This window comes from Vitis vinifera, chromosome 7 (genome assembly GCF_030704535.1).
Source record: "Vitis vinifera cultivar Pinot Noir 40024 chromosome 7, ASM3070453v1".
Classification (NCBI taxonomy): domain Eukaryota; kingdom Viridiplantae; phylum Streptophyta; class Magnoliopsida; order Vitales; family Vitaceae; genus Vitis; species Vitis vinifera.
The window spans coordinates 8,725,754-8,739,530 of record NC_081811.1 but is presented as its reverse complement, the minus strand read 5'-3'; the positions used below and the strand labels follow the sequence as shown (position 1 = coordinate 8,739,530).

Genomic DNA, 13,777 nt, shown 5'->3' with positions numbered 1-13,777 from the left:
GGAGAGATTGTGTTTCCTCACAACCGTTTAGATTTCTATCACCAAGGAATTCTCTTAAGTTTCTTTTACCATTCTTTCACTAGATTGGAGATTCTGTTGCCCAAATTTTCAAAAGTAAATGGAATGTTTTCCCACTTGACTTATGATTTAAGATTTCCAGCCGCAGGCCGCAACTGCACTGGAACTGAAATCACAAAAATCACCCATACCTTGCAGCACCTCCTTCACCCCATCAGTAAAAACTAAAGCAATGGATTCAAGGTTGAAGAAAACCCCACAAGGGGCTATCCCACATGCATACCAGCAAAGTGGAGTTCACCCTTTCTGTGATATAACATCCAACTAGTCTCACACTATTTTTTAATTAAGATTGTTTTTAGAGGTGAAACAAACCTCCTATAATTATAGTTTATTAACAATCAAATTACATCATGTTGTGTGCAATTTCCAAAAATAACCATGCTTGCATATATTGTTAAAAAGTAATTAATTTGTGATGGAAAATGTCTAGTTCATACAAAGGTCGTAGACTCTATGGTGTGAGAAGAAGGAAAGATATCTCTAGTTAGAAATGGCAGAAACTTTAGTTTGAGTTATGAAAATTGGATTGATCATTTATGGAATTGTGTGGATTATAAGAATAGGATGACACAAGTAATAAACCTTCTATTAAGGGCGCTTTTATGTGACACATGTTGCTCCTGATCAGACATCTGAAATTCACAATCATTTTCAAGCCACATTGTTACTCCAAACACCAGAAATTCTGCCCGATATGCACTTAGAAGAATGAGGGCATTATAGGTCATGTAACCAACTTCCATGACACAACATGAATAGCTCCATTTGACTATGGATGTTTTCATAGGGTGTTTACTGAATAGTAAAAAGGCCCAGCCATTAATCAAATAAATATGCTTCCAGAGTAATCACAACATTCATCATTCACCATCCAGGTGGACAAAGTTGGATCAATTTGATTGGTCAAAACTGCAAGGAAAATCAAATGTGAAAGCTGTCATTGTGAAGGTATATTTGACTTTTCACACCTGAACTCAGTAATGTATCTTTTAAAGAGGCATAATGTCTTTCTCATTGTATACTAAAGAATGAAAATTTGATGGGTTAGGATTCATTAATTTAATAAGACTGGATCTCATTCCGGGTTCCACAAATGTCCATTTCCTACCTCTTTTAATGGAACATAAAATTGATATCGATGTTTCCCATTAGACACAGAGTCAGTGATAGAATAGAAGATTGAAAAACCTTTTACCAACAAAATACTATTACTGGCAATAGCTAAAAGCAAAGGTAGCTATCTTCATTAAAACTGCAGTTGTCCAGTTATTTGATTTTGTTTCCACCCAACATACAAACCCATTTGAATCTTGAAATATTCTTTCATCAAACTAAAGCTGTGTTTGGCAGCATGTGGTCAGGGCCTCCAATTCCAAAGCCCCAGATCCAAATATAGAGTTTGCTGGTTTTAACGTTTACTTTTACATGCCTATGGATTTAGACCTTAATCCCATAAACAAAAACATAACAGAAAAGAATTCCACTTTTAAAAATCCCACAGAATTGCAGTGCACATCAAAACCAGTACTCAGCAACCAAACACAACCTAAGACCACATCAATAAAACACAAAACAGAAAATTTCCAAGAACTAAATTTACAACAAATCAACCCCACACACACACCCATCCGCACACAAATAAATCCATAAATCAAAAATATAATCTGAAGAGAAATGAAAATGAAAATAAAAATAAAAATAAAAAAATGATGAAATTCAACGTTCACCGTCTGCACATCATATTGATTGCAATTCAGCAAACATAAAAACATCTAATACAATTAACAGTATAGAATCCAAAAGAGACAGTTTAAGAGGGAGCAAGAGAGTTCCAAATGAAGAGGGAGGGAGGGAGGGAGAGAGAGGGAGGGAGAGAGAGGGAGAGAGAGAGAGAGAGAGGGAGAATGAGGGAGGGAGAAGGGGGGAGACAAAATTTTGAAATACAACTCTATGAGAATAAGCTAAACACAAAACCCAAATAAAACAAAACAAAGAAAGTAAACCGTACGTCATCCACAAAATTCAAAGCAAAATAACAGCAAAAATGGCCAATCAAAGTTCAATTAAAAAACCATAATTACAACCCGCTGCTAAAACCCAACAGGATGCAAATAATGCAGAGTTTCAGATAGAGAAAGAATTAAATCCGTCTGAAGAGTAAACACACCAAATAAAACACAAAATTGAAGGGAAAAAACATCACTAAGAATCACCAAATTCAAACCAAAATCAGATCAAAACGGAACAAAGACAGTTCCAGAGATAAGAATCACCTCCATGAGAGTGAGCAAGAGCCGGCGCGCTGCATCGCGGACTGGCTGCTTACCGTCGCCGAGGCGCTCAACGACAGCAGGAACAAGGGCATTGAAATGCAACTTAAAGTGGTCGCCGGAGAGGACGGCGGCGGACGCGAGAGCCTGGAGGGAGCCCTGAGAAACCCTAAAGTTGTTGTCCTTGAGGAGATCCAAGCAGCAATCGACGAGGGAGGTGACTTCGGCGGAGGAGAGAGCCTTTCTGGAAGATTCTAGAAGGTGGTGGAGGCGCTCAACTCCGGCCATTCGCTCCTTTGTGTCCTTGGCGCGTGCCAGTTCCAGAGCCTCCTCCATTGCTTGGATTTAGGGTTTCCGGAAGTGGATCTGAGAGAAGGAGTTCAGATCTGCGAGAAAAGTAGAGAGAGAAAGAGAAAGAGCACTGTGTCTGCTAGAGAGTGTGCCTGTAGAGAGAGATTTGAGTGGAGGGAGGAAATGCTAGATTGACGGACGGTGGATTGGCTGCTTTACTGGGTTGGGGGCAGATGGATAATTGACCACTCATTTCTTCAAATTTACGGATTCCACCACTATTTCTCTACTTGTATTTGTACCCCTAATTTTTCCTTGCACGTCTTTTTCCTTTTTTTTACTTTTTTTAAAATAATTGGCGGTTATTGAGTGATCCGGGCTGGTCAAGTTCGGCTCGAGATGTCAACGGAGCCCAATTTGGCCACTTTGACTCGATTGGGCCAACTCCTCCACCTAGAAATTAACATTTAAATTTTGAACAAATAAAATTATTTTCAATTTGTTTTCATCATTTTATTTTTGAAATTTCTAATTTTAAAATCCCAATAAACTTCAAATTCTTAAAATCTAAAAATTATTACATTAAAAAAGTAATAATTTTTAAAATTCATTTTTTAAAAAAAAAATCTACCTCAAATTTAATTTCTTTTTTTTACAAGTAATTTTTAAAGACATAATATAAGTATATACCTTTTATACAAGAATTTTATTTTTATATAGAATTTATTAATAATTTTTTTTTAACTTAAGAACAGAGAAATAGGTATCATTTTCAAACAAAAACAATACATTTTGAAAAAAAAAACAAAAACATTCCCATTTTTATGAATTAAGCCATTAAATTAAAAGAAAATTTAAGAAAAATAAGAAAATATGTATATATATGTTGTTAAAGCATTAATAAGAGTTAATTTGTAGATAATTTATGGGAGGAACATAATTTAGAATAATTAAAGACTAATGGTATGATTTAGAATCAATTTGTGAATTGAGGGCTCCAAATGCAAGTCAATGACTCCATTTAGAGCTTGGATCAATTTAGGGGGAAACCAATGATTTTTCATGGTTAATTTAATTGCTTGATTTGGAGTTACTTTACAATGTTAACTTGCAATTGATTAAACAACTAATTTGGTTTATGTGAAAGGCAAGTTAGGCATTCAAAAAACAATTAATTAAATTATTATTTTACATGGCTTTAAAAAATATTTTCAATTAAAGAAAACTTAAAAAAAAACATGCAAGTCATTAAATTAGAAAATGGTAACATATTATAATATATTATTAAAAACTTTTTTTTTTCTCTCATGGTTAAAATCACCATAACAAAGAAAATAAAAAATATTCAATAACATTATGAACAAACATATTGGTCAATGAGGTTTAATTATGCTTATACATAATTGTCATGAATTAATACTGACTCATTTATTTCTTTTTCTTAGATTAGTAAGCGAGTACATAGTAGTGTTTTCTAATGTCTTGATAGGAATTAATGATTAGAAAAGGTTGGTAATTGTGTTGTTAATGAACTTTGCAAAGCAATATATGGTAGGTGATTGATTAGAATTAAAGACTCCTTTCCTAACCTAATTTATAAAAGTATACACATATATATTAAACTACTTCTCAAGCAATAAAATATTGAGAAAAAAAATTGATTTTTTTTAGGGGGTTTCTTGCTAAATTGGGAGATTAATGCTATTTTACCATGGTGGGTTTTGGAGCACTCATTTTTAGTTATTTACATCTTGTTTTTCTATTTGTTATTCTGATTTTTCTTCATTTTTTTTCCTATTGGTAGTGTTTTGGTGGTTCAAGTTGGTCAAGATCGGCTTAAGATGTCAAATAAACCTGATTTGTAAGTGCTTGTTAGTCTAGGTTGACCATAAGACTGTGAAGTCCCCAAGCATAGAGACTTGAGTTTTTATTTTTAGTTTTAGTTATCTAGTAAAAATTTAGGTGTTGAATTTCAAATATGAATACCTAATATTGGTGTTTTTGCTTCTTCGAGGTGAGTTTTGGAAGTAAGTTTGTTTTATCAGAAGGATTGAACTAGAAATAGTGTTGTTAATGAACTTCAATAAATAAAAAATATAAATAAAAAGGTCAAATCAAGTGAGGGTTCATAGGGTTGGGGATCCCTTCTACCTAAATACCCTTAAGGATGTTATCATTATGCATAACCTAATCAGGGTGCTCAATGTCATGCAATAGAGAGGTTCACCACTTCATTTTCCCATATGCATAATCTAACTCTTACTCTTGTGAATTAAAACCAACCAAAAAAAAAAAAAGAAAACCTAAGAACTCTAGTATTTGTTATGGCTCAACAACAATCCTTAGCTTAAGGCTTTTCCAAGCACTTGAAGGATGCTGGTGGAGTGGACATAAAGATGTGTCATGGTCATTGCTTGATCAATTCAACTATATTTTAAAGAAGATGAGTCAAATAAGAAAATGCAACTTTTAGGGGTCCTCATTATGTTATGAGTGGCTTAGACCACCACCTTAGCTTTCCCTTGGCTTGACCTTCGAATTTAACCACTCATGGTAACACAAACCATTGGAACAAATAAGAAAAATAATATAGGAATGTATGAACTCAATTGCTAATAGGAAATTACACATGTTTGAATTGAAATTAGAGCTTCCATTGAATTGAAGTAATGACAATGCACAAAGTGAAATCTAAGAAATTATAAGAAGATTCTTATATCACACTCTTTTTGCGTAAGGATAACTTGATGAAAAATATTTCAAGCAAAGGGGCAACTCATAGAGATTGCAATTGTGGCATGCCATACTAACCTTCTCTAGATGTGCCCTCAGTTGTTCCTAATTAATTTTAGCTCTACATAAAAGTTGAGGTCTATTAATGCATATAAGTGGTAGTTACTATAGAAAGACAAATTTGTGATGCATTTTTGTCATAGGGAGGCCTAGCAAAGTGTAACAAGCTAGCAAAGTTAAGAAGGTTAACCTAGGTTGCAGTTGTTTTTGGGTGCAACCAAATTGTCCATCTTATGTTCAAATATTACATTAATCTTTCTTATCCTACTTTGTCTTTCAACACTATTAATCTTTATCAATGAAAGTTAAACCGAAACTTTTGATTATTTGATTAAAAATCTATTTTTAAAAACCTCAAAATCTTAGTTTGATAATGTGGTATTTGACATCAAATAAAGGAAAAAATTCATGACACACACATATGTATATGTGTATATATATATATATATATATAAGCTCCTCTTAACCATGCAGATGTATTTTAAAATCTTGAGGGCTCATTGGTTCAAAATGGACAATATTTATATAGGAAGGGTTAGGTTGTCATAAATGTTATTAGAGTCGATCCCTAACATTGGTGTAAAATTTTGTTTGTCTAGCCTTATTAAGGGTGTTTATTTGTCTAATCTCACAATCCCATGGGACGCAACAAAAATGTTGTGTTTACTTAGGATTGAGGGAAGGGAGTGGGTCGTTAGGCTTAAAGCATACAATATCCACAAGAAAGGGAGTGAGTCGTTACAAATGGTAATAGAGTTGATCCTCAAACCTAGTGTGGATTTTTGTAATCCCATGGGATATAAAGAGGATGATGTGTCCACATAAGAGGGTGAATATAATATTTAATATTAAATAAAAGAAGAAGTTTCTCTCTCTAAATATGTAGTAGACTCATTTGAACCTTGTAGATGCATTTTAAAGTCTTTAAGGCCTATTGGGCCCAAGATAGATAATATCCACATAGGAGGAAGCAAGTAATTATACTTGATATCAAAGTAGATTCCTGACCTTGATGTGAATTTTTTTCCATCTAACCTTGTAAAAGATATTGTCTGTTTGGCCTCACAATTTTGTGGGACATGGTGAAGACACCATATTTGCATAGGGTAGGGGTTAATTGTGACATTTCACATCGGATAATTGAAATAATTCCTAATACTATATATATATAGTGGACACCTTTTAACTATGTAAACCTTTTTAAAGTTGTGAGGGCTTATTGGCCTAAACGAACAATATCTATAAAGGAGAGAGCGGATCATTACAAATGCATCAAACTCAATCTCCAACCTTAGTGTAGAATTTTTTTTGTTCCCACGACAAGGTGTTTGTTTGTTTGTCTGAGTAAGACATAATGAGGATGTTATGTCCACATAGGGATTGAATGTGATATCTCATATTGGATTGAAGAAGAAGTTCATGGTATTTATATATGTAGTGGAGTCCTCTTAAGCCTTATAAATGCCTTTTAATGTCATAAGGGTATAGAATAGACAAAATATCTACATAAGAGGGAACAAGTTATGACAATAGTATCAAAGTCGATCTCTGACCTCAATGTGGACCTTTGTCTCTTCAACCTCACAAAGGTTATCAATCTATTTGACCCAACAATTTTATGAGACACAATGAGAACATTGTGTCCATTTGAGGAGGAATGAGGTAATTGTGATATCCTACATCGGATAAGGTGATACATTCTAAACATTATACAAGTATAAGTTTCTCTCAACTATGTAGATGTCTTTTAAAGCAGTGAGAGCTTATTAGGCCAAAAACATATACTATCTACATAGAAAAGAGCAAGACATCACAAAAGGTATTAGAATCAATATTTGAACTCAATCTAGAATTTGTTTGTCCCTACAAAGGATGTTTGTCTACTTGGCTCCATAATTTTATGGGACACAAGAACATTATGTTTACATAAAGAAGTGATTGTGATATCCTACATCAAATAAAAGAAAACTTCATATATCTTTTTTTTAATGGAAAGAAACTACAAAGTAGAATATTTACACATTCAATTGAAAGAAGAACCACAATAATATTTGAAGCCAAACTTCATAACATCTCTAGAAAAATTTGACCTCCAAGTGATAGACTCTAAATTACAAATACCTTTTAATTTTTAGCTAAACAATCTGTTGTTCTATTGCTTTTCTAGAAATATGACGACAAATACAAATATTAAGGCCTTAAGTTATCTTCCAAATATCTTCTATTAACAACATAATATAACTAGGAATATTACTCTTTTTGTTATAACTATTTAACACTACTTTTGAATCACCTTCAATCTCTAGATTTAAGAACTCATTGTTCTTAGAAACTAACACACCATCTATAGAATCCATACATTCTGCAATAATTATTGACACATTATTCATATGCCTATTTACAACCGCTTTTATTGTACCATTATAATCTCTAATAACCCACTCTAATGCACTTCTATTCTACCCTTGAACCATCAAAGTTTAATTTGAAATTTTCACTAATTAGAGGAATCCAATGAATCCAATTTTCAACCACTTAAGGGATAAAACATCCTTCACTCTTAAATGTAGACACATTTTAAAACTATAAAATTGAGTCTAAAATAAATAATATCTACATTAAAGGAAGTAGATCATTACAAATAATGATTTAATTCCATTGTTGAACTTATTTTTCTTTCAAAAGTTTCCTAGATCTGTTCACTAGAAACAAGGAATCAAGAAACAAAACTAAAAGAAATTTTAAGAAAGAGAGGGCAAACGAGGAGGAAAAAGCCATAACAAGTGATAACCATGCCTATTACACATTATCACTTACTGGTTATGAGTATTGTTATGCAATAATTGTTCATAACCATGAGTAATTAAAAATTTTGAATTTAAAAAAAAAACATCATTTATATAAAAATATTAATTTAGAGTTAATGTGTGATAAGAACTTGATTTAGAATTTCTCACTCTAAATTTTTATTCCTTAATTGGAAGCTTAATTTTATTTTTGAAAAAGATGATAGAGAAAAATTATATTTGTTACCGTTATATAAGAATTAAATGATAAGATTATGCCTTCTAGCTATAAATAAAATGACTTAAAAAGTATTTGAAATATATAAAACATATAAAAGTGAATCTTCACCGCCATAGATGTTGCCCAAATTTTCAAAAAAGAAAAAAAGAAATATGGAATTTAAAAACCTTATCCCAAAAAATAAAATTATCCTTATATTCTCATTATGATAACACAATCAATAGAATAAATAAAATAATATCAAGGTAAGGTTCATGTGAACTTTGAAAATTATCAAAATAAGTTTTATGCCTTTCCTGGATGATTCTTCAAAAAATATATTAAGAATTTTGGAGATTTTGATGAATACAAACGTTGTGCTTTTGATAGGCTTAGCACCAAAAGTCATTCACCAATGTTTTTCTTTTATGGTACACAAGACAATGTAGGTTTTCCTTTGACCACTCAAACTAGATTTGCACAATAAAATCTTAAAAAAAATTGTTAAAGAAAGGAAACAACCAAAATTTGAGAGAAACACAATAAAAAAACAAAGAGAAAGAGAGAGAAAGGATGAAAAAAGAGATGAGTTGATTCAACTGACCTATTCTCAATTATCTAGGTCTTTTGTTATTCATAAAGAATCTTAATGACCAAAAATCACTTTGGAACTCCTTCATAGTCATTAGAATTTTGAATATCTCCTTTCTTAAACAAGAATTTATAAAATAATCTTATTATTTTAAATTTTTTCCTAATCAAACTAGGATCTTGAATATCTTTCTTATTAACTAGAGATTCAAAATATCTTATCCTTTTAAATTTGAATTCCAAAAAGGTAACCCTATTAGTGATGTGATCTCAAAGCTAATAAATTTTCTAAGAGAAAACACTTACATTTCTTCTTTCTTCTATAATCAAACTTTCAAATATTTGTGCCTTTTTTTTTACATCCTTAAACAATAAATAACAAATTGATTTATTTGCACACAAACATAATAATAATCAATTTAAGTAGCCTTTATTTAGATTTTTTCTTATTTTATTTTATTTTTCTTAATCTTATCAAATGAGTTAATATCATTGTTTCTTTAGTTTATTAACTTAGCAAATGTTGGAGGTGTGCACCAAGCCAAAACAAGATGTTATTAGGGATCTGATAGTCATCCTGAATCTTGGCTTCTTACCAAGTATCATTTTCAACCTTATTCTAAAGTTCAGTTGATATTTTATAAATAACAAACATATCATACTATAATCTCATGATTGCACTCCAAGATAAAGAAAATACTAAGTTAAGACCCAACTTTTTAAATAATCACAAATGAGTTCTTCTATGATAATAATTGATGCAAAGATTAACTATGATTATTTGCTTTTAGATCCATGGTTCATCCATATTTAATCATGCATAAAAAGACTAAAATTATGACATTGTCTGAAATACATAAATTATCATCCCTAGATAATAGAAAATTATCTTGCAAACTTTCTTTGGATAAAAACACTAAGCACAATATTTGTATGATAAAGTATAAACAACCAAGAACATACTTATTGTATAATTTCTCACTTAAATTAACAAATCCACTAAATACATTATGAATTCAACAGTCTAATTGTAAATCTAAGATCAGGCAAAAAAATATATTAAAAACATATTATGTAGGAGCCTTAGACCTCTAAAGCCTTTCAAGATCAAGAGTCACATACTATTTAATAAACTAGTATACTTACACTTGTTTAACAATCATTAAATGATACATTTTAATCGTTATTATACAAGTGCTAACAAGTAAGTTGAAAGCTTAAACACTTCTATAATTGAGCCAAACCATACTATTAAAGTAGAAATTTTATATTATAATGAAGCAAATGGTTTGCCAAATTTTATTTTATGATTATAAATAAAAATATTTTGGTTGGAAAAAACCTATAGTTGTGAACTCAATCCACTCACATTCTATCTATTATAGTTATCATCTATAATCCAAACTCTAAACAAATTAATGCATGATTCATGTATAAAATAAATATTAGGCATAGTTGGTGTATTTGGTGGTTCCCTATTTAGTGATATGCACGGTTCCTTGATAACCTTTAGTTTGATAAGGGAAACATTAAAAATGAATTTGCTAATGAAGGCTACAAATTCAGCTAAGAGGAAGAAACTAATAATATTATGACTACTCATAGTTATTTTAGTCAATTAATCTTCCAATACACTAGTTTCAACACTTCTCAGCCTAAGTATATCCACGATATGCAATAAAATTCATGTAATAAAATTAGTAATAATATAAAATTCATATTAAGTAACTTTAGGGACATACAATCTCAACACTTAGGATTTTAAAAGTCTATCTTTGCTTTTATTTCATCTATCATATGTTCGTAATGCATAAAAGCTTCAACTACTTCAATTTTACTAGTTTTATTGATAAGTTCAATTTTAATAAGTGTATTACTTTTAAATATATTATGAATATAATTATATTATTACTAACAACTTCTCAAAGAGATAGATTTTAAACTAATAATATAGAGATATATTGATATTCAACAAATAAATCGTGAACACTATGAGAAAAAAAAAAAGAAGCATTATGTTGTTATGGAGTGGATTTTCAAAAGCTAACCCCTTTTAATACAACAAAACAATGAAGACTGCCTCGAAATTAATTTTACCTATGTTTCAACTACATAATGTGAAAGATTAGGGTCTTTAAAAACACACATTGTGTGCCATTAATGATCATTTGACGGTGAAAAACTCATATAAAAAAGTAATTATCATAATTTGAAAAGTTCTCTATGGAAAGCCTTGCCCTTTCCACAAGATTATCTTTTATAAGATTGTCCCCAACTTACTTCTTAGTTTTCAATCTACATTATGTTTTAACTTTCTTTTTCTTTTTCCTTTCTTCTCAATTTATTCTTGTGTTTTAAAATTTTCATCTTACATGATCAAATGAATTCATCACTATGTGTAAGGGATAACAACTTATGGCCTACACCAACCTAAAGGTCAAGCTTATTTAGATGCTGAATAGGCACTATGTTTAAATAGTCAAAGATGCACAATTTTTTCTTAGCAAAAATCTTATATTTACCAAAAACCAATTAATAGCTAGAAAGTCTAATGCTAAAGCCAAGTATTGTTCTTCAATGTTTAGAGTTGCAAATACTATTTGAATCAAATAAATTGTGTTTTGAAACTTTTTTTTTCATAATTATATGCTTTATATTTTGATAATGTTAGTACAACATTTGTATTTCCTAATCTTATATTTCAAGCTAGTAAAAATCAAATTGAGATTTGTTTTTATTTTGTTAGCCATGGACTTTCATATCAAAGTTTAAGCAAATTATGAGGCTTTGTTATGAATGTTCTATAATCTTAGACAAATTATAAGAGGATGTTTAGAACATTAGTGTAATTGTTTAATATATATATATATATATATATATATATATATATATATATATATATATATATATATATATATATTTTATTAGGAAATTTTAAAATATTATACTAGAGCAATCATTAAAAGATTATTATTTGTTGTACTGAGATTTCAAAGATACAAAAAGATATAATAATTAAAAAATAGAAAACAATAGCAATTAAGCTAAGGCATGAAATCTTATTTTCTTTAAGGAGATTTAAGCCTCATACAGTTTAATAACTTTGAAAACTGATGCAATAGACTTCTTTTGACTTACCTTTTCCAATATTTAATAGTTCAATTGATTTGTTGTATAACCCACATTAATCCATGCAAATGGTAGAACTCAAATTTCAATAAACAACACTCTTCTTTTGACTAAGAAAAAGTGAAAAAAAAAAAAAGTTAGAAAACCTTCAAACATTTTAGGATAATGCACTTACTATGGCTACCCACCCTTGGAGGTGCCATCTACGCAAGATAGTGGTTCCTATCATGTATGTCCATAAGTTAAAGGAAGCATAGTAAAGGAACTATATATTCATTACTGTTTGAAAATAAAGAATTTTGAGTACATAAATGTTGACCTTAGGGACCACTTACAAAACTTATATATATGTAAGGAAATGACTACATGTTAATGGTCCATGCTAAAAAGAGACAAAGTAAAGGGTAATAGGTTACATGCCTTGTTGTCTATCCTCCAAAACTTGTTCAGTATATGGTTCAACTAGGTCTTCGTTTGAAAATTTTGAGAAACTACAAAGTGAGCATAACTCAATAAATGATACTATAATGTAGATTTTAGGATAGTCAATCCAAGATAAAAAAAAGTTTTCATCATGCATTTAACACCTAATGTAAAATAATATTTTAGTATAACAATCAAATAAGCAAACAATATCGGACAACCCTGATATATAATCAATCAAACACATGCATAATCCACAACTATGGTGTCATTTCTACTCTCAACATATTTCAATATCATGTAAACATCACTACTACCATGCCTTTCCTTCTATCGATGTATATTACATATGCTTTACAGATAAAATATGTCTCATATAACATGATGTCATATAGACGCAATGCTCTTACATCTCTTGACATGCTTCTCATGTAAATTACTCCAGTATTTCTTCATCTCTTGACACAAAAGATAATTAGGTCAATCAACTATGGTATGTCCCTTTATCACTATGGCATAAGATTGGTTCAGGGTATGTGATAATCACAATCATAGTAGTAACATAAAGTATAATAATGGTAGTACCAATGTTTTTTAATGAATAGTATGTACTAGGTAAGTTCCCAAGAAAGACTAAAGGGGTCATAATGGTCCTGCTTAAAACTCAATCTCCTTTGAACATAGTTTCCATAAAACATACACATCTATTCATGATCATTGAATCATATTAACAATTAACATACATGTATACCAAAGATAGATGGAACACATAATCATTATCAACATAGTATTTGACCAACACATTTTCCACTAATATCTCATGATATTTGAAAAATGATATATACATATAATATTATAAGCATGGGATATATAACTCTAAATCAAAGTAAAATCATGTATTATAAGATTACTCACCATTATAAATTGAAATTATTGCACTACTTCAATTATGATGGCTCAAAGATCCAACATTTGGAATAACAACACTATAAAAGCTTTTGCATACTTCTCTTCTTTCCTTTCTTGGTAGGTGAATACTCTCTATAGGGGTGGATGAGAGATTAAAGTAAATGTATTTACAAGTAACTCATTGCATGATCTTTCTAGTTGTCGACCAAAGAGAAATGATTAGTAATTTTCTTATTACATAGAAATGATATGGCGACATGCTTGATCACTGTAGCTATTTAAGT

The 13,777-nt window shown here is 30.4% G+C and overlaps 1 protein-coding gene across 2 annotated transcripts in view; it reads right to left on the bottom strand.

Annotated features, from left to right (window-relative positions):
• The window catches only part of LOC100254930 (CLIP-associated protein), a 44,500-nt gene extending 41,651 nt beyond the window's left edge, over positions 1 to 2,849 (bottom strand). For both annotated transcript variants that reach the window (XM_002265331.5, XM_010654149.3), the window contains exon 1: positions 2,355 to 2,849. In XM_002265331.5, coding sequence (XP_002265367.1) covers positions 2,355 to 2,687 — 333 coding nt within the window. In that variant the 5' untranslated portion in view covers positions 2,688 to 2,849. The remainder of the gene's footprint in view (positions 1 to 2,354) is intronic.
• Between the last annotated feature and the right edge of the window lie 10,928 nt (positions 2,850 to 13,777).